Raw genomic sequence first — 21928 nt, forward strand, 5'->3', positions numbered from 1 at the left:
ACAAGGCACCCCATCTCTCAGCTCAGTCCCCATATTTGGAATGCTCTCCCTCCCTCCTCTGACCTTCCTGGCTGCCTTTTAAGTTCCAATTAAAATCCACCTTCCCCAGCCTTTGCCCCAGTACCTTCCCTCTGTTAATTACCTCTTATCTAGCCAAATATTGCTGCTTGCTTTGTATATACTTGTTTTCGTGCTGTCTTCCACATTAGATTGTAAGTTCCTTGAAGACAGGAACTGTCTTTTGTCTCTTTGTATCCCCAGGGCTTAGAACAGTACTTGGCACATAGTAGGAACTTAATAAAGGTTGGCTGATTGATTGATTGATTGAGATCCGGAAATCCCACTTCCTCTAGTACGTCTTTTAAATTTATTTCCATTCTACAAATACCTTAGAACTCCAATCTACAGGAGGGCATAGGACGTGTACATAAATAAGTAGGCCACGAGGCAGGGTCTGATGGAAACAAGCACCAGAGGAAGATCTGAGCATCTTCTCTCTCCATGGAGAAGTGGCCCCCAAGGGGAATCTTCAAGAAACAAAGGTGATCCAAGCATGGAGTCTGCCAAAAGGCACAGAGACAGGGGAGTGTGGGACAACAGTGGGGAACAGAGAGTCGTACGCTGGGACTGAAAAGTAGAGTATGCAGAAGAAAGAAAGAAGAAATAAAGCCATAGCCAGACAACTGCGGGTCTTGAATTCCAAGCTAAAGAATTTTAATTTCCAGACTCCTTCACATGCCTGGCCCCCAAATACAACAAGTCTCTTGCTAATACATGACATACAAACATATTTAATGTGTCCAATATCACTAACATGGCCACCCCAATACTGCCAGAGTCTAACAGGAAGCCATGGAGGGCATCATTCTGATTTTATTCCCACAGCACTCAGTACAGATCTACAGAGAAGGGCTTAATCAGTGCTTCTGGTGAGAAGAATGACGACTATTTTTATCCTCTTTTGTGTAAAACAGTTAAAGGTTCCTGCCACACTGACAGCCCAAGATGCTCCCCCACTCCTGTTCATCAGCAGAACAGATGCTGCTGCCAAAAGATGCAAACGTCCCCTCCAAGACATGGAGATGTTGAGGGCTCCGGGCCAATCACACCTCTCACACCAACCGGCAGAGTTACCTCTGACTAGGAAGTGACTGTTTCTGCACTTCATTAAGAGACAGAAAACATGTGAATACTGCTTTCTGCACCGTCCATGGTAAAGGTCAAACCCTGCCCAATGAGCACAAAAGTGAAATCACCCAACTCTACAAATTCACGGCCCCTTCAGAAGAACGCCGTCAGCATCAGCTCTTGGTAGGCCAGCACAGCCCGTGACAAAGTCTCTTGGACTATCGATAAGCACAGGTGGGCAGATGTCCAAGTGCAGAGATGGGGCTACATGTTGAAATGGGGGATGCCAAACCCAAAGATGATTCATTCAAGAGTTGCTATCAACTTGGAAGGAGGTCTCCCCTGAAGTTCAGACGAAGACAACCATCACTCAGGGGACAATAGAAAGGCACACAGTGCATACAATCAGAAGGCCATGAGAGAACAGGACTAAAGGATGTCACCAAGGAACTGTAAAGCAGAAATAACACAGGGCTGCTCACATGGCAAGAGTGATGGGCAGACAGTCAGAGTGCTTCTCTGCTACCTTCACAGCGTTGGGCCCCAATGAAGTTCTGGGACGATGTGGACAAGAGTCAGACATGACAGGTAGACATGGACAAACTAGGGTCTCCTTCCAAATAGCTGATATCACATATCTATTTGAGCACTGTAAATGTGAATGACTTGACTGAAGGCTCAGATGGCCCAAATGGCTAATTCGCAGATGACATGACGCCCAGAGGATAGTTAACCCTCGAATGACACAAGCTCTTGGCAGGATAAGAAAATTCAATAGGGACAAATGTAAAGTTCTATACTTGGGTTCATAAAACCAAGCACATCACTGGAGAGAAGCAGTTAGACAAGAGGGTCTGAGAAGACTGGGGAAGCTTAGCAGACCACATCCAGAAGGAGGCGACAGGGAGTGTGAGCAACACAAGTAAAAACTCCTTCAAGGCCGTGCCAGACGTATTTTTCCACTTCATAGGCTCAGTGCCCAGTGCAGGGCCTCAAACCTCATAAATGGGGCAGCTAGGTGGCACAGTAGATAAAGATAAAGCACCAGCCCTGGATTCAGGAGGCCCTGAGTTCAAATCCGACCTCAGAGACTTGATACTTACTATGCGACCCTGAGTAAGTCACTTAACTCTCACTGCCCCACCCCCCAAAAAAACAAAAAAACCCTCATAAGTACCTGCTAAACACTGGGTCACTGAACCAAAGAATACTACATGGCACAAAGAAGAATGACACCTGTAACCAACAGGAGTAGTGCCATGGGCCGGGGTCCTGTATTCAGGCTGGATACCTCACATCCAGAGAGGGAGAGACAAGATGAAACATGTCCACAGCAGGGCAGCCAGATGGGTGAGAGCACTAGAAACTGCACTAGGTGGTCACTGGGTGAAGGACCCAGGGAAGCTTGGCCAGGCAAAGAAAAAAACTCAACAGATCGCGGAGAGTAGTGGTTGAGGTTACTAAAGGCTCCCACGTAGAAGAGCACTTCAAGGCTTGCAAAGCACTTTGCATGTGTAATCCCCACTGACCTTCACAACAGCCATGAGAGGTGGGTGCTGTGATCATCCCCATTTCATATGAGCACAGATGCAGAGATATGGGCTACATGTTAAGTGGATAGGATGAAATTTCACAGAGGAGGAAACTGAGGCTGAATGAGACTACTGACTTGCCCAGGTTCATACAGCTAATAAGTATCTAAGCCAGGATTTGAACTCAGATCTTCCCATCCTGCCCTCTATCCACTTCCCATCCTAAACTTGTTCTGCTTGGTCCCAAAACGCAGAACTAGAAACAGCAGATTCAAGTCAGTCCCTAGCTTAACACAGGGGAAAACTCGCTAAAAACAAGAGCTGCTCATCAGGGGACATAAGACTGAGGGTCTCAGAGAGGGACAGGCTTCCTCTTCCCTTCTCCCCTCTACCAGAAAACCAAGACTGAACATCCATTTCCTAGACGGTCGGAGAAGAGTATCCTGGTGAACCATGTTAGACGCCAGATTCCCCGGATTTCCTTGCCTCTCTTGGATTCCGTGGTTCAGTCACGAAATAACACCATTTCTCTTCTCCTCTCTCATCAACGAGCTCTGCTCGGAGGCTGGAGCCTCTCGGAAATGTGCCCTGGAAACAGTTTGGGGTGTGGGGGGGAAGCAGAAAGTCCTCCCTTTATTCAAGGAGTTACACTCCCCTGGCAACCCACCCTCCTCATTTCCTCCTCAACATACAAGAAAGTTTCCAAACAGGAGCAAAGATTATTGTATTCTTATATCCTGAGACTCCAGCTAGGAGGTGGGGGGAGAAAAGGAGAAAATCCATATGGAATAATTTCAGTTTGTTCCAAAACTGAGGCCAAGTCTGAATTCCCTTCTATTAAATGTCTAATCAGGCTTTGTCATCCTTCCGACCTCCAGAGGGATGTGCCCTACCAAGCCTGAAAAGGGATGCTGGGCTTGGTTTTGGTGTGTCTCCTCCGACTAATCCGTATTTCTCTCTTTTCTTTCTTTTCCTCTTCTTACTGCCCATTCAGATGTTTGTTCGAATTCAACTGATTCTCCTTACTTTGACTGTACTGGTGATGAGGCGTCTGTGCAATGACAAGGGGGCTCTGCAAAGCTACCTGGAACCCAGTCAAAGCTCACTGTCTAAGTCTTCTCCATGAGGGAAAGAAATTGCCTCTCAGAGAACTTGGATCTGATCCCTACTGTCTCCAGAGTGGGCCTATAAGCCAATACTCCCATGAAAAACAGCACCAATATTCTTGGAGGGAGGGTCCGAGAGTGTGCTCAGAGAATATTCACAAGGCTCTCCTAAGTCTCTGTCATGGAATGATACCAGAGTCATAGGCAATAGTCTCCATTTCTTTGGTGTTCACCAATAAACAGACTAGCCAATGTAACAAAAAAGGAAGTGCTAGGCTAGCACTCTCCCTAATCACAAGAAATCAGAGTACTTCCCCACCAAGTTCCCTAGAACAATAAATGTGAAAATCACCAAAATAATTTGTGAGGAACCTCTTAACTAAGTGAGGCAAAGCAGAATTTCAGTTATAATAGGTTTCGTGGTCCTATGAACAGACAAGGAGAAGAACCTTTCACTAGGGCCTGCAGACCAACAGTTGCAACAACTCTCCAAACTGTAACCCTTAGATGTTCGTGCTTGCCTTTAGGCCATTACCTGCCTTCCCCTTTCCAAACAGGCTGTGCTAATACTCAGTTTCAAATACCCTGGAGAAGTAATCCATCACTGAAGGGGTTCCCTGAGGGAAAATCTGAGGATCATTTCGGTGTGAATAATCATGGCAAAGGCAGAGAGGAACAGGCCAAAAAAAAGGTACGTATGCATGCACGTACATATGTATATATATATGTGTGTGTGTGTGTGTGTGTGTGTGTTTGTACATACAAACATACATATATACACAAGATTATATATATATATGTTTATGGGTGGATGTATTTGCGTGCACACATACATATACACATGTGTATAGGTACGTGCACATGTACAAACACACACACGTGCATGTGTTTTACAAATAGACAGACACACACACACACACACACACACTCTAACAGTCTGGCTTCTGACCTCATCATTCCATCTTAACTGCTCCCTGCCAAGTTCCCAGTGACCTCTTGGTTGCCAAAACTTTTCCCGCGCTCATCCCTCTTCACCTCTCTGCTGCCCTGTCACCAGCTCTGCCCCCTGCTTACCCTTGACCCTCTCTTCTTTCTAGGATTTTGTTCTGTGGCTTTATCCTGGCTCTCCTCCGTATCTAATTGATCCTCTTTAGTGAGTCTTCCTCCTCCAGGTCAAACCCCCCAACAGCAGGCGGCCCCCCAGGCTGCCTTGGGCCCTCATCTCTCCTCTCCCTACACTTTCACTTGTGGTCTCACCAGCTCCCATGGATCCAATGGCCATTTCTCTGCTGATGACTTTCAAATCTCGCTGTCCTGAGCACACCTCTCCGCGGACCTCCGGACCCACATCTCCAACTGCCTTTCAGACAACTAGAACTGGCTGTCTCATAAACATCTTAAAGCCAGTATGTCCACAAATGAATCACTGTCTTTCCTGCTCAAACCCTCCTTCTTCCTAATTTGCCTGTCCCTGTTAGGTGTAGCACCCACCTCCCTGGCCCCCTGGGCTTGTACCCAAGGTGTTATCCTTGATTCCTCACTCTCTCTCACCGCTCCCCCATGCAGTCTGTTGTCAAGGCTTGTCGATTTTACCTCTGCACCACCTCTTAAATACGCCCCTTCTCTCCTCTACCCTCTACTCCTCTACCTTCTCCTCCTTCTACCCCTCGGTACAATGTCCCCCTAACGCTCTAGCAAAGTAGGAAAGGGACAAACAACCCCATTTATGAGGGATCTCTGAGGACGAGGAAGGCCAGAGTCAACACTGGGGGTCTCCGTGCCAGTTTTTCTTGAATTCACATGGAAATAAAGCAGATGGCCAGCAGAGGCACCTGAGGGTGTGGCTACAAGTAGCCCTTCTAATCCTCAGCAGTGATCTCCATTACATATTACCTACCCAAGTGCTCTCAAAAGCCTCACCCAACCTCTTTTCTTACTAGGCTGCCATAGGTCCCAAGCCCCTTCGCCCCACCAGCCTCCTCACCTTCAATCTGTGGGCTTCTCCTCTCACTTTCAGGAGTTCAGTGATGGAGTCCACAAAGCCCTGGTAATGGAAGTTACACATTTTCTCAATCTCCCGGTCATGATTGCGGATACGGGATTCCAGCTTTTCCATGAACCGACCATGCTCCTCGCCATCATAAACAGATCTAAAATAAAAAAGTTTCCATTAAAGTACTATCAAAGCCTGTCCTCTCTGCCACCGCCATTACCAAACCAAGTGGGAACACGTTTATTCCCCATTAACAGAACTAACAGTAACCAAACCTCCAGATGAAGCCAGAAGTAACACCACAGCTGAAAAACAAGTTGGCTTCTTGTAATTACACAAAGTGCAAGTTGGACATTGACAAGTGCCCGGCACACAGTAATTGGTTAATAACTGTTTGTTGCTTGATTGACTGCTTGATTCCACAGATAAAGTGGAAACAAGAACACTTAGACGGAGAGTCTGGAGAAGAACCTCAGAAATGTTTATTAATCATCTAGGCAGTACAACTTCTGAGGAAAGGCAAAAAGGAAAAAGAGCTCCCCTGGAAAAGGCTAAAAAGCCCTTCGAGACAGCTAGGTAACACAGTGGATAGTGCTGGACAAGAAGATCTGAGTTCAAATACAGCCTCAGGTGCTTCCTAGCTCTGTGATCCTGGGCAGGTCATTTAACCCCTTCCTGGGTTTTCTCATCTGTAAAATGGGAGTGAGAATAGCTCCTTTAGCCTAGGGTTGTTGTAAGAATCAGATGAGAGAATGTTTTTAAAGTCCTTTACTAACCCTAAAGCAGTATCTAAATTGCTCGCTCTTATTAGCTATCGAGTGATTTAACCATGGGCTTCAAGTACAAAAAGTGGGAGCTGAACATTTTAAATTTCTATTAAGAAAGTGAGAATGAAAAAAGACATGCCCCAGCTACATGCAAAGTATAATAAAGGAGGAATGTTCTAAAAGCAAGGGTGTTCAATACTTTTTAAAGGTCTTTAAATCAAGGAGAGTCTCAGCTGTGCGGGATGCCAGGTCCTCTCTAAACCCCAAAGATTCCCCATTTGAGAAGCTAAAAAGAGAATGCGGGGGCAATGGGGACAGGGCTAGAGCTGTAGGGAGGATTACTTTCATTCGAATCCCACCTCCAGGGCAGCTAGGTGGCGCAGTAGAGAGAGCACTAACCCTGGGTTCAGGAGGACGTGAGTTCAGATTCAGCTTACAAGCTGTGTGACCCTGGGCAAGTCACTTAACCTTCATTGCCCCACCAAAAAAAAAAGCCGACCTCCAACCCTTCCTACCCATGTAAACCCGGGAAAGCCACGATTTTCCTGAGCTCAATTTCCTCATCTGCAAAATGGGGGTTCTACCGCATCTGCCTCACAAAGTTGTGAGAATCCAATGAGACAGGGATAGGAAACGGGCCCATGATTTCATTGGCATCATGAACTCCCAGGTGAGAGAATTTCATCCACCACTTGCAGGTCAACTTCTCCGCTATTTATAGTCTCAGAAAGTAGCCTAGAGCCCCCAGGGTCACACAGCCAACACCGTTTCTGAAGCAGGACATGAATCCAGGCCTTCTTGGCTCCAGTATCAGCTTTTTTATCCATTTTGCCACGCTTCCTTTTGGGCTACAAAGTTGTTAATATGATAATGGTTCTTATCTTTATTGGCCTCAAAAAGATGGTAGGATCATCCTCTGGCTCATCTCCACTTCCACTTTAACTGGAATGTGCCCATCGCCTCCTTTGGTTTTCTGTGCTCGACACCACCTTCTACCAGTCTTCCTATGATTCTCTGAATTTCTCTACTTGTCACTGATTACAGAGTCATCTTGTTCCATCCTATTATCATAATTACTATATTCTTAGACCACAACGTGCCATCGCCTAACTGATGAGTGCCCACTGTCTTTCCAGATTTTTGCTACTACAGAGTGGTTTGCTTTGAGAGTTTTGGCAGAGAGAAGTTTTCTTCGTATCTTTAATGTCCTTAGAGTATATGTGCAGTAGGGAGAACAATGAGTCAAAGGGCTGAGTTTTAGTCAAGTTTTTTTTAATAATTTCAAACTGTTTTCTAGGATGATCAAACTATTGTGCAGGTTGGCCAACAACGTAGCAGTTCTACCAAAGAGGGCTCCTGTCTTCCACTGTCACTCCATCACTGGCTGCTTCTGTCTTTTGTCATCTTTGCCAGTTTGCTGAGTGAGAAGTGGAACATCGGGGGTCTGGAGTTCTTTTCTTTTGAATTTCTATTATCGGTAGTGAATCTGAGCATTTTTCTAGAGTTCAGTTTATAGTTCTTTTGTAACTGGCTGTTCCTATTCTTTCACTATTGGACTCTTGGGTCTTGTATAGATTTGTCAAGTCTTGAGATATCTCAAGACAGGAGAATTTTATCCGAGATTCGATGCCAAGGTCTGTTACCATGTGACAGCTTCTCTTAAATTTTGGCCACATTTCATTAATGGAAATATTAAGTTGATGTATTAATTTTCTATAGCCCAAACTGGTCATCTTAATTTCTATAGCCGCCTCCATCTCTTCCTTGGCCGAGAATTCTCCCTCGGCAGTAACTGTGAGTGAAACTTTTCTTCCGCTCCATTGTTTTAAATGATGCAAACCTCTTCAGTCCAGTCAAATTCAAATAATTGTGCCTCTTGCCCTTCAGATTAGAGGATGGAGCATCAAGCTCCAGTGAAGGAAAGGCACAGGATAGACATTGCCCCATTTCTTCCCCAAATCACTCCTTTGGGATTTCCTTCCCTTCTCCACCATGCCCTGCACTAGGTGACTTTCTTCCATCTTTTCAGCTTTCTGTTAGGGGTTCGCTCCCCCCCCCACCCCCATTAGATTATAAGCTCCTTGAGAGCAGGGACTGTCTTTCTTTTTCACATTTGTTTGCCCAACACTTAGCCGAGTGTCTGGCACATAAGAGGCGCTTAATAAGTGTTTATTAATTATACAGTTGCTGAATCAAGCAGCAAACTGAATTGGTGGGGGAGGGACCTATCAATGCCATGATTTATGAGTCTACTATGTAGTAAATACATTGAGTATATTGGTAAAAAACTATTTCTACCTTCTAAAGGAAGAAAATCAGGCCCACTCTTTCAAAAATTAAGCTGTAAATGCCAGAGCTTAATCCGGATTTAAATTAATTCAATTTCTCTTCTGGGTCTGAGCCAGCAATTATCTGAGTCTTTGGCAATCTCTTGTACTTTCTCTTCCACTCCTAAGAAACCAGAAAACTTGTATTTCTTGACCCAGTGTGCCAACACATCTCCCACACATTAACTGCCTCACGGGTGCTGGCTGTGGTGTAGTGGAAAGGACACTGGCCTCAGAGGAAGCAGAACAGGATTCTTGTATTGGCTCTGGCCCTACCAAACAACTGGGAAACCGTGAGTAAGCTGCCTCAGTTTCCCTTGCCCCATAGTTTCTCTAAATTCCACTCCACAAACATACAGCAGGAATCAGCAAGCTAGACCTGAGGGATTGTCCAGACCAAGAACTAAGAACGGTTTTAATATTTTTAAATAAAGTTTTGTTGGAGCACAGACACATTCTTCCATTCACACACTGTTCCTAGTTGCTTTCCCCAACAACCGGAGTTGTGCAGTTGTGATAGAGCGGTCACCTCAGTGACAGGGACTTTCGAGTGTATCTTCATACCATGACCTTCCCCCCCCCCCTTATTACCAGTGCATACCTGTTATTTCAAAAGAAAAAGAGAGGGGAAAAAAGTTTTATTACAATTTTGTGAGCTCAGGACCAAAATCGAATTTTTTTTTTCTGAATGAGAAAAGCCACCCCAATCCTATTATCAAACCCTGCATGGTCTTGAAATTTAGCTTTTGCTGAAGACTAGATAATACTTATTAATGAATTAGACCAATTTGAAGACAACTACTACTGTTTGAATCACAGTTTAGAAACTTGGTGCTCTGACAAAAGTTCTATGAAGTGACATCTCCATTTCCACACAAATTTGCAGTGGATATATTTTCTGAGCTTAAACAACAGTTCCAACAGCACTTTGGAGTCTTCAATGAAAGTACAAAAGAAATTTACACATTTCAAAATTCATTTAACTGTGGAATTGAGGAGTCTCCACATAATTTTCAAATGAAGGGATGGATCTGCAATGTAATGACATGCTAAAAGGCAAATATCGAGAGAAGAATCTAATAGAATTCTAGAGATGCCTTCTAAGCAATGAATATGTTCAATTAAAATCATGTGCACACAGAAGCTCAACTTTCAGAGAAGACAATAAAGGATTTTGAAAAGTTATTCCAGAGAAGGCAGCAGATTCCGATCTCCCCCCATCTGAAATCTTCCTCAGTCACAAAGAAGGAAGGGACCTTTCACAGTTGTCATCAGCCAGTTAATGAATGCTTCCAACTAAAGACACAACTGAAGTATCACCAGTGGTCAGAAAACAGTTCCTGAGCAGCCAAGACCAGGCTGCCAGTTCCCTGTGGGCAGAATCCATAGAGCAGCTCCTAGAAGCCACACCTTCCTCTCCATCTCTCTTTGCCTGCCGGGTGCTGCTAGGGTGCCCCTGAACAAAGACAGGCAACGTTCTAGAGTTGTTATCATATTAATCCAACACCAATAGGCTCCTCATCAATCCCACCCTTACCCAGAAACTTACAATTCTGAGTTCAGTTTTTACTCCTCTCCACCTAAAAAGCTTCTGGTTTTCTCCCCCACGGGTTATTGTTAACTATACAATCTGCTATCATGAGAAGAGGAAAAAACCCCCCAAAACTCGAGACTTACAAAAACCCTAACCCTCTAACTTCAAACACTTATTAATAAGCTTATGATCAAGGCACAAAGACGGGAACCAGAAATACAAAGAAGTGAGAAAATCAGTTCACATCCTCCAGGAGCTGACACACAATCAATGCGTACCCTTCAGCCCAGAGGGAGACCCTGCAAATGAGAGGAGCAAGCGAAAAGTCACCACTAGGGGGCGTGATCCGACAAGCCTTCCCACAGTGCTGAGCCTGGAAGGAGGGAGGCCAAGGACTGTGCAGAGACCCAAGTGAGGAGGAAATCTGGGTCGGTGGGCTGAGGAGGGTCAGCCTAGGCCAAGGAACATGGCTTAGGGATGGAATACTGAATGCCAGGAACACGTGCGCCAGTTTGGCAGGGAGAGAAGCGTGGAAAGGCAGATTGGAGGTGCGATGCCACAGGAGAGGGACGTGCTCAGGGATAAGCTGGGCAGGAAGGTGAAGGGCAGAGTAGTCTGAGATAGTCTCCTCCCCTCACTCTAACTGCAAAGAAATCAAGAGGGGAAGAAAGAAGGAACTAGAGGAGAACTCAGCTGGTTCATCTGGCCCAGACTGAAGTACAGGACAAGTCATTCTCCCTCTGCGGGGCTCAGGTTCTTATCTGTAAGATGGCGTAACAGTTACAGGAGATCATTTGTAAGGGTTCTTTCCAAATCGAACATTCTACCACTCACTTGCATTTTCAAATTCAGTCACCAGCATAAAAACAAGAGATATTTTAGGAGCAAAGGACAATGCTCCAAATACATACATACATACATACATACACACACACACACACTTCCAAATAGTCCCTTTCCCTTAACACCCTGCTATCTCCTGCCCATCTCCACCACCCCAGGTCTCTTCTGAGTCCAAAATTTAACTGCAACACTCTAACATTTTTAAACATGAAAGGAATAAAGGAGATCCTTATAATGTGCTGACAAGCCAAGTTAACATCTTAAGCCACAAAACCCAAGTAGGAAGAAGGGGGACGAAAAGTCATAATAAAGCTATGTAGTTAAAGGGTGTTTCTATCACTCATATGAATGTTTGGGGGTTGTTAGTTTTGCTACTGAACCACCGAGAAGGTCCTTTTCCAAAGCTTCACCACAGCTCAGAGGCCAACAGACCAACCACAGGCACGTGCAGTCCTACACTTTGGTAGAAAGGTTCTGAGCCTGTCATCTAAGGAGAATCGTGGCCAACATGACAGATACACAACCAGGACACTTGGCTTCCAGGTAAAAAATGTTTCTGGCCAAGGCAGCTCAGGCAGACAAGCCACTGAGACATGGAAGGGGAGCAAACCTTGTCAGGAGAGGAATTCCTCATATTTGGGGCAAATTCCAGATTCTGAAGTATTGTGATTTTTCTCTTCAAAGCTCAGAGGGAAGTAATGGGCTGTTCCCTACATATCTAACATTACAACATCCAAATCAAAGCTCAGAACATTCTTTGAATGAAAACCTACAGCCTTGCTCCCCTGGGCAGGCACAGGATTCCAGAGGGCAAGCAGGAGGCCTATACTTTGGAAAGATGGTTGAGGCTGGCAATCCCACGGCTGGTTTTTTTTTTAAGCACTGAACAGTAACCAGGTATCACTTCTTGAATCACTGCCTCCAACACACACACACACACACACACACACACACACACACACACACACACACAGCAAATTACATTTAAAGTAGAGAGAGGCTGCCATCTAGTGATCACTCATTTATTACATTCTTTGGAGGAATTCAGAAGCTGCTCCTCCTCTCCCTCCTCCTCCTCTTTCTCTTTCCCCGCTGCAGAGAAGTCCTAAAGAGCTCCCAAGCAGCCTCTCAAACACTATGGAAACGGGCCACATGCTGGATGAAGGGAAGAGGCCATCTATGACATGCTATTACAGGGAAAAACTAAAACTTACTCCTTTCAAATCAAACCCTGGATCCTCACGTCCAAGCAGGCAGAAGGATGAACAGTTGGGGGAAAGGGTCAAAATGTGTTTAAAAAGCCCAGGTGTGCCACAGGTGAGTAAGCCCATTCACAAAGCCCAATGTGCACTCATGCACACAACTGCTTTAGCTCTCCTTGTCCAAGGCCTGGGAGTGAGCCAGGGCCTAGCACCGTGTGAGATAATAGCCAATAACAGGAAAATGCACTGGCCCCTTGGAAGCTCGGTTACATTTGGGCTGCCCTTTGGACCTGGCCCAAGACCTTCACAATATTCAGGTGGACGGCAGGTCAATGTGTAATTGTTGTTGAGGTCACATTATACCCTATCCCCCACATTCCTGTTTTCACATGCGTATCACTACATCCCTTCCAGAACTAAATTCTTCCCACTATGATTAATTAAGTGGAGATTTTCCACCTGAAAAATGACCCTCAGAGTTCTCCTCTCTACTAAATGACTACAGAATTATACCATTTGCTCAAACCCCCAAAACTTAATGTTCTTCAAAATGACCAAAGAAACCAAATGTTCATCAAGAGATGAAAGTATGTTTTAGGGCAACCTTATCAGAGGAAAGATCTTTAAAGCAACTACACAGCTTAAAAAAAGTGAAGAAAAGGGGCCACTCACATTACGCGGGCCAGTCGTTCCCAGTGAGACTGACTGCTAGTTCCCATGAACTAGCAGGGGCAGCATGGCAAATCAGAGAAAACCTGCAATCCCTAGCCAAGGAAGACTGACTGCCAGAAAGCCTCTGAATGCTGGATTTCCAGCGAGCACCTCTCTCAAAAAAGGGTTAGACAGCATTATTGACCAAACCCCCTGAAATGTCTAAACTGCAGGTGAAACGTAATATCCCTCTATCTGTCCCATGGGAAAACAGATTTGGGGAGGTCATATTAAGCCTGAGGACCCAAATGAAAACCCACCACTCCTAACATTTTCTTGGGAGAGGGTGACAAGCTTCAAGATTTGGCCAGTTATCTGGATGGGCTTCCTTAGGACCACAGCAAAGTCGGGTTTGTTCTTGGCATTCTGAACTAACTCAATTCCAAGAAGATCCTTTAGCTGCGTACTATGCTGTGCATCGCAGCTCAATTCTCCATTCATGTGTTGGTAATTTGGATGTTTTAAGAAGGTCTATGTCGACAAGTTCAGAACCAAGAAGACTTGTGGAGAAAAAGAGGAGTGGAGTTTTTCTTTTTGTTTTTGATTAATCTGTAGAACAAATTCCAAAGTTTTTCTGGCCTTTTCTTTTTTTTATATATATATATTTTTAAACTTTTGTCATGGTTGCAATCCTAAAACATTTTCTTCTCATTAAGCTCCATAAAGGCATCATTAGCATTTTTGTTTATTCCAAAGTTAAAAATAAAGTGGAAAAACAGCTCTCTGCATGATGTTGAAACCGGCGCTGCAGAAGGTCAAAAGGAGTTTAAAGTCCCTTTTACCTGCTCACTACTTCATGCGTTCAGTCTCTAGAATGGGCTTTTTGGTGTCTTACTATCACAGCTGTTGACAAACAACAAGTCACCACCAAACAACTGTGGAAAGCTTATGCTACATGCAAATAGCCAAGGCCAAGCTGAACCACCACAGCCAAATTCAATGCCATCGGCAAGATCAAAAACATCTCAACATTTTTTTCCCTTGTAGACCCTGAAGTAATAGACATACCAAGGTATCCAATCAGTTTCACCAAATAAACCATGTAACCAAAAGAATGCTGGGGCCCAAGATCCCTTCCCAGGAGGGGAGAGGACCCCACCCCAGCCCTGGCACTCACACCAGCTGGTCTTGGGGTCGGGCCCCTGGCCAATGAGGTCACCAAGAACATGGCTCCAGTTAGCAGCTACAGGAACAGGAAGGCAGAGACGAGCAGTGGGTCACAAAACAAGCTAACCAACAACAAACTATTAGGAAATAAACCAATTAAAGCAAGGAAATTCCAAATTAAGGCTAGTGCCCGCCTTAGTGGCTGCCATGATAATGTCACAACATTCAGACAATTAGTCCACATCATTGCCTGGGGGCAAGGGGGTGAAACCGTTTGTGAGCAGCTTCATCTTAGATTTAATGCCACTCGTGTGTCTAAGCCCCACAAGACATCTTTGCCTTTTTAGTTTTCCATCGTGGTCAAGAGGTCTGGTAGCTGAGCTAGATGGGGGGGGCCTGCCCATGAAGTGGGAAAATGCTGATGAGTCAGCTGTCATTAGTTCTATACATGGCTTCCGGACTCCCATGATGCACTGGGGAAATGCTTGGCTTTGGGAGGAAAAGCTTAACACTCAGTGTGCAGAGCTGGTGATAAACAAAAATACATCTTAGGTCATTCATTCCATACTGACACAACCCACTTCCATAGGGTAGCTTATCTAATAGAATGGCGGGGAAAAAAATGCTTCCACTTTCTTTGCAGAGATATTTAATTATTTCAGTTATTTCAGAGGAGGATATACGGAAACAGGAAATGCATAATAGTAAAAATCCCTAATTTTAAGCTACTAAAGCAAAAGGGACAAATCTGCTAACCCAAAGGCTAAAACCACAGGACAACATTCAAGCACAAACTGTTGGGATCACAACACATTTAACCTTTGGGCCTCATCAATTCATGCTGCTACACTCCACAAGGACTGAGAGCAGATGGATGAAGCTTCACAGAACCACCAGAAATACCAATGTACAACCTAACTGGCATATAACATAGAGGCAACTAGGTGGCTCAGTGGCAAGAGGATGGGGCCCAAAGTCAGGAAGACTTGAGTTCAACTCCAGACTTAGAAATTTACTAGCTGAGTGAGCCTAGGCAAGTCTCTTAACCTCTATATGCCTCAGTCTTCTCATCTCTAAAAAGAAGATAATATAAGCACCTACCTCACAGAGCTGTTGTGAGGAACAAATGAGATAATATTTGCAAAGCACTTAGTGTCTGGCACATAATAGACATTTTTTTTCATTGTAAATAGAATTTTATTTTCCAAAATATATGTAAAAACAAATTTTGACATCAATTTTTTAAAACTTTGTGTTCCAACTTCTCTTCTTCCCTCCCTTCCCACCCCCCACCCACCCACAATATACATTTAATAAAAGCTCATGCCTTCTTCTCCCACTAGCCCATAGATATTGAATAACCTGTCCATTTTAATCCTACTTGGCTCCTGGCCTTGTCAGCAACACCTAAATAGCCACTGGATATCAAATGGCCAAAAATAACGGGAAGGTTACCATTTGCATCCTAAAAAGGGTGTGAGACAGAAAGAAAATGTCATTGACAGGGGGAAAAGCCCTGTCAGCGATGTGATCTGACAGCTTTCCTGGTAGAGGAACAACAAGAAGGCAGGTCCCAGGGACAAGACAGCCCCCAGTGGGCACAATCCTCCACAAATAGGGGAGCCCAGCTCCAAGCAGCAACAAAGCCAACAGCAGATCCAGGAGAGATGGCAACTCTACCCCGACTTCAACACACAACCTAAACCTTGAAATATAAGAGGGGATTGGTTTGGGGAGAAGCAGCAGAAGGTGCATGACAAAAACGTCGATTGAAATCAGGGATCTGAGAATCATTTGGTTATAAGCAATAATGTTCCATCTTTCTCTAGAAGCAAGGAACAAAAGAGCTCTTTGGATTATTAAATTGCAACCAGGCCTGGCAGGCACAGAGAGCAAGCCTAGCCCAGGCTGCCAGGACCTGGGGGAGGGTGACACAAGTCCCCAAAGGCCCTTTTTGAAAAAATGGCTTCCAGGTGGGGATCTGGTGGGTCTGTGACTCCCGAGGCCATTTTAAACTTTCTTTCTTTCCTACAGACGACTAAACAGTGGACAAAGGGCTCCAAGGACAGCAGAGACCATCATGGCTAAGCTTAAAGCTCAGTTAACTCCAGAGCTGGCAAGAGAAGCTCTGTTAGAGGATAAAACCTGAATGCCTCCGAGTTTGGGGTTAAGAGCTCTGGACTGTGATGGTAAACACGACAAAACCCTGACCATCCAGAAGGAAAAACCCATGGGGCAAAGGCCGGGCCTGGGCAGCGTCCACAGGCTCCCACTCTGCCGCTTCTTCATGGGGGTGACTTGGCTGCTTTGCAATAAAGGCAGAAGAGGAACAACCCCAAACTCTTCCTCTTTGCCCCCCAAAACGTCATGCCCAAAGTAAAGACCAGGCACAGGATAAAAATCAAACTGTATTCTGGGAGTCTTAGTGAATCAGCAACAAGCAGAATTACAGTTTTTAAAAGGAAAAGCAAACTCAAATCTTCTTTAAATGGGCCAAAGACTTCCTCTGGCCCCTTCTCGACATCATTCCAAGTCCATTCATCCCTCCCAGACACCATTTCCTAGGTCTGGGACGATCCTCCTCTAGCAGACTGCCAAACACCCAGGCTCCTTGTCCTCTTCCTAAATGCCCCAATAATGTGAACAGCAATCAATGAAAAACCAAACCAAACCGTACTCCCTGCATGCTTCCCCAAGCAATTAGCCCCTCTCCCAGCAGAAGAAAACCTGAGTACAAAGTGCTTCTTGGGAGGCCCGCGCCAGTCTTTTGCCCACACAGCCGGCTCCCTCTGCTGCAAAAGCCCGTGCCTGGTTCCCTTTTCTGAATCTGAAGGTTGCAAAGGGCCGAGGGAGTAGTGCCTAATGCTGTGCCCTGTGGCTAAAGCTATTTTAATTACCATGCTGGAAGGATGATAAGGCTGGGAGTACAAAGCCCTAATTTCTAGCCTCAGCTTTGTCATGACTGCTGTGTGACCCTCAAAGTTCCATCATCTTTCTGGGTTTCAGGGTCCCCAATTACAACACGCGATGAGCCCATGCTTTCTACCTATGTGACAGATCTGAACAAAGCACTTTGCTGCACACCATCACACAGAATCCAAGGCCCACCCAAAGGATACCTAAAGAGTCCAATAATATTGGGGGGGGAGGGGGCAAAAGGGACAGGATAGTAGCAAAAGCATCATCAGTCAGAGGAAGAACTCGCAAGCCCACTTCAACGACCTTTCCCCCTTGAATTAGTTATTAAGGACATGTCAATTCCCATGAACACTTAGAAACTGACTAGTACCTAGACAGATCCATGACTTTTCTAGCCCTCCTCCATGACAGAAAGCAAGAGGGTCCCCAGGAGGCTGCTCTTTGCCAGCAGGCACCAGGCCCTCAGAATGAAGCTCTCCCCATAACATTTAGAAGTTAAGAAGGCTCTTCAACCATCAGAGTTCTGGAAGCACTTCCTGCATGAGGTGAGACCCACAGCAGTCAAGAGGCCTCCCTGACCATCCCTACCAGAGCACGGGGGCTTCATGAGAGTTTCCTCCAGGCTCGCTGTCACATGAAAGTTACTACATCACAACATGAAGACTTCAGTTATCTTTCCTTCCTAAACGTGAGCCACCTACTACTTCCATATTCTCTTTCATCTAGCTGGCTCTCAAAGACTTCCACTGGCCACTCACTTAATAGAAAAACACAACTACTCTGGGGAGGAGGGGAGCACAAGTCAACTCCCCATTCTGAGAAAAGAGTATGTACGACAGGATGAGCCTCCATATGAAGCCACTGGGGATTTTTTGCCTTCCATTTTCCATGGAGGCCTTTAATCACATAAAACCAAGTGGGAGAGCTTGAAGAAATTAATGCTCAGTCTTGAAAAAGTCCAGGAAATGGAAGAAGTCCCCCCCAGCCAGGCTAGTTCCAGCCAACAGCCAGCCCCCCAACTGAGGCCAACATGGAGAGAACTCACTATGAGCCAAAGCTTTTAATGTCCCTCCTTTTTGAAGGCACAATGGAAACAATTCCCCAGAACAAAGAAGCTGCGTCAGCGAGCTCTCTGCGCTCAAACTCTTTCAAGTTGGAAGGACAGTTGATTCACACCATGTGTGGGAAAGAAACACTAGTTAAAACCAAGCGAGATAAATTTCTGGCCCCCAGAGCTGGTTAATATTAAACTGTAATGAATCATCTTTACAGTGCATTGTAAACAAAATATTTTGTTTACCCAGCCATCCCCAATTTGACCCTCCCCCAAAAAGGAAATTTTATGACAATTAGTAATGCCCAGGTCACATATGCTCCACCATGAGACAATTTTCAAATGCTGACACCAAGGATTGTATTCAAAACAAGCAGAGAGCCAACTGGCAGAGTCAAACACCCAACCATAGATGCAAGAAAGGCAATTCAAAATGTCCCAACCTTGTAATGTTACCATTGGTGCTCTAGGAAGGATCAGCATGTTAAGGGCAACATACATGGGCCCCAAGATCCCAGTGTCCTCTTCCTGCCACTGCCACCACCATCATACAACCAGGAGCCCAGGGCATCTTCCAGAGCCTTGTTCCCAAAGGTCTTTCTTAATGGCAGCCTACTCCTGACAGCCTCTGACCCAAGGAAGAAAGCCCAGGAGTTAGCCAAGCCTCATAAACAGATGTCTGTCTACAGATGAGGCTCCATTCAAACTTGAGCTGCGACAGAAGCAAAGTATAATCAACCCATCCATCAGCTTGCTGCGTGCTCAGCACCTCACTAAGTGCCTGGAGAATAGAAAAGAAGATGACATGCACCCTGCTTTGGCAGAACTTGTAATAGAACTGGCTACAGGAGACCTAAGACACGGAAAACAAACACCATCATGCTGATTAGAAGCGAAAGAAAAGGGGGCGGCTAGGTGGCGCAGTGGATAGAGCACCGGCCCTGGAGCCAGGAGGACCTGAGTTCAAATCCGGCCTCAGACGCTTGACACTTAACTAGCTGTGTGACCCTAGGCAAGTCACTTAACCCTCATTGCCCAGCAAAAAACCAAAACCAAAAACGAAAAAAAAGAAGTGAAAGAAAAGCTGAGAGAATTCTTTAGAGTCAATTCTCTATGATCTGCTTACTGTGTGCCAGGCACCGTGCTAAGTGTTTTACAATGAGGACAGCCCATGATCCTCACAACAGCCCTTCAAGGTGGCTGCTGTTCTTGACTCTTTAGAGTCAACTCTATTCTATGTATGAGAAGCATCTACTTCACACCAACCAGAGGATCTCCATTCCCCACTAGTCCTCCAACCCCTTTCCAATATAGCTGGTGACACTCATGCACGGCATGGCAATACGAGAAGGGGATCAGGGCCAGACACTGACAGATAACCTAGTGTATGTGTAGACAGGCAAGAGGGTCTGATCGATTCTAAAACACCACCTACTCTATGGGTTAGATTACACCTCTAAGATCTCTAAGCACTCCCTCTGATGGCAAGGAAGACAACTCCCCCAAGCCTGCTCCTCAGATTTGGAACTCTCATCCAAGCTCCTCCCTGTCAACACTCCCTAGTGGGCAAGCCCAACGTGCTCTTCAAGAGCTTTCTCCAAGGCAGGAGTCCTTGCCCTATAACCTGCTGTTGGTGTGCTGAAAACTATGGTCTCCTTCTTAGAATGAGGTCTTTAAATACATCAGATAAAACAGGGTGACAAAGGAAAACAATTATGCTGAACAAGAGTTAGCAAAAAATTTTTAAAGCAAGTCTCACAGAGCCCAGGTGAAGCAGAGGGCAGAACACTGGATTTGTGGTCAAGAAGCTTGGATTTCCAATTCTGCCTCAGCTATTTCCTAGGTGTGAGTTCCTGGATCAGTCACTTATGCCCTCTCAGCCTCACTTTCCTCATCTATAAACTGGGGATAATAGCAGCACCGACCTCCCAAGGTTACTATGAGAATTAAGGGAGATTATACATGGAGAGAACTTTGCAAGTCTTAAAAGTGCTACAGAAATGCAAGCTATTGGGGCAGCTAGGTGGCACAGTGGATAAAGCACATTTATGAACTTGAGTCTTTTTCATCTGTAAAATGGGAGTGATAATACTTGCACTTATTAACCAACAGGGCCATTAGGCGACTAATATCTAAAAAGACAATGGAAGCAGAAAAGCATTTGGTAAATAGAAGGCATTATGTAAATATGATCTATTAATATATAGATCACAGGGCAGGTAGCTGATGCAGTGGACTGAGGGTCACAGAATACCAGGCCCAGAGTCAGGAAGACTCATCTTCCTGAGTTCAAATCTGGCCTCAAACACTTCCTAAATGTGTGACCCTGGGCAAGTCACTTAACCCTGTTTGCCTCAGTTTCATCATCTGTACAATAAGCTAGTGGCAAATTACTCCAGCATCTCTGCCAAGAAAACCTCCAAATAGGGTTACAAAGAATGAAGAGTCGGCCACGACTGAAATGGCTAAACTAACAACAAGAGTATGTAGATTTATCAATTACTAAAGGATTTTTTCTCACCCAAACACAATGACCTGAAATAAAGAAAAGAACACTAAGTACTACTTAAGAAAATAAATGTTCTCCTCCTCCAAAAAAAAAAAAAAAAAGGCTACACGGCGACTTCATGCCTCTCCAATTGGCTAATGTGACAGGAAAGCAGAATGATCAATGCTTCTCAGCTGTGGGAAGACTGGAACACCAATGCATTGTTGGTGGAGCTGTGAACTGATCGACCATTCTGGAGAGCAATTTGGAACCGTGCCCAAAAGGCTTCTAAACTGTCCATAACCTTTGACCCAGCAATATCACTACTAGGTCTGTATCCCAAAGAGATTATGGAAGAGGGAAGAGGACCCACACGTACAAAAATATTTGTAGCTGCTCTTTCTGTGTTAGCAAAGATTTAGAAATGGAGGGGATGCCCATCAACTGGGGAAGGGCTAAACAAGTTGTGGTGTCAGAATGTAGTGGGATACTCTTGTGCTGTAAGAAATGAGGAGCAGGCACATTTCAGAAAAACCTGGAAAGATTTAAGTGAAGTGATGCTGAGTGAAGTGAGCAGAACCAAGAGCACACTGTACGTGCATCGACAACATTCTGTGACGATCAGCTGTGATGGACTTGGCTCTTGTCAGCAATGTAAGTAAGGGTCCAAGACAATGCCAAAAGACTCACGATGGAAAATGCTCCCCACACATAAAAAAGAACTGCATAATCTGAATGAAGACTGACGTGTGCTATTTTCACTTTTGTTGTTGCTTTTTTGTTATAGTTTTTGTTTGCTTTTTCTTGTGTTTTTTTCCTTTTGTTCTGATTATGTGGAAATATGTTTAACATGATAGTGACATATAACCTATATCAAATTGCTTACTGGCTTCAAGAGGGAGGAGGGAAAGGAGTGTGGGAGAAAAATTTAGAACTCAAAAAAGATCTTTACATGTAATGGAGAAAAATTAAAATAAATACATAATTTTTAAAAAGGCTACATAGGGGGCAGCTAGGTGGCACACTGGATTCAGGAGGACCTGGGTTCAAATCTGGCCTCAGACACTTGATACTTACTAGCTGGGTGACCCTGAGCAAGTCACTTAACCCCCATTGCCCTGCCCAAAAAAAAAAAAAAAAAGGCTCCATGGGAGCCATAGACAATAGCATGGTTTTCACCTGGATCTGACAAACTCAAAATATCTATTCTTACCCAA

General features: G+C 44.9%; 1 protein-coding gene across 7 annotated transcripts in view; it reads right to left on the reverse strand.

Moving 5' to 3' along the window:
- The window catches only part of EXOC6B (exocyst complex component 6B), a 606916-nt gene that overhangs the window by 516619 nt on the left and 68369 nt on the right, over positions 1-21928 (reverse strand). For all 7 annotated transcript variants that reach the window (XR_006354775.1, XM_043983601.1, XM_043983599.1 and 4 more), the window contains exon 2: positions 5751-5916. Coding sequence is in view for 6 of the 7 variants with exons in the window: in XM_043983601.1 (XP_043839536.1) it covers positions 5751-5916 (166 nt within the window). In the remaining variant the exon portion in view is untranslated. The remainder of the gene's footprint in view (positions 1-5750; positions 5917-21928) is intronic.

The sequence above is a fragment of the Dromiciops gliroides genome, chromosome 2 (assembly GCF_019393635.1).
Source record: "Dromiciops gliroides isolate mDroGli1 chromosome 2, mDroGli1.pri, whole genome shotgun sequence".
Lineage (NCBI taxonomy): Eukaryota > Metazoa > Chordata > Mammalia > Microbiotheria > Microbiotheriidae > Dromiciops > Dromiciops gliroides.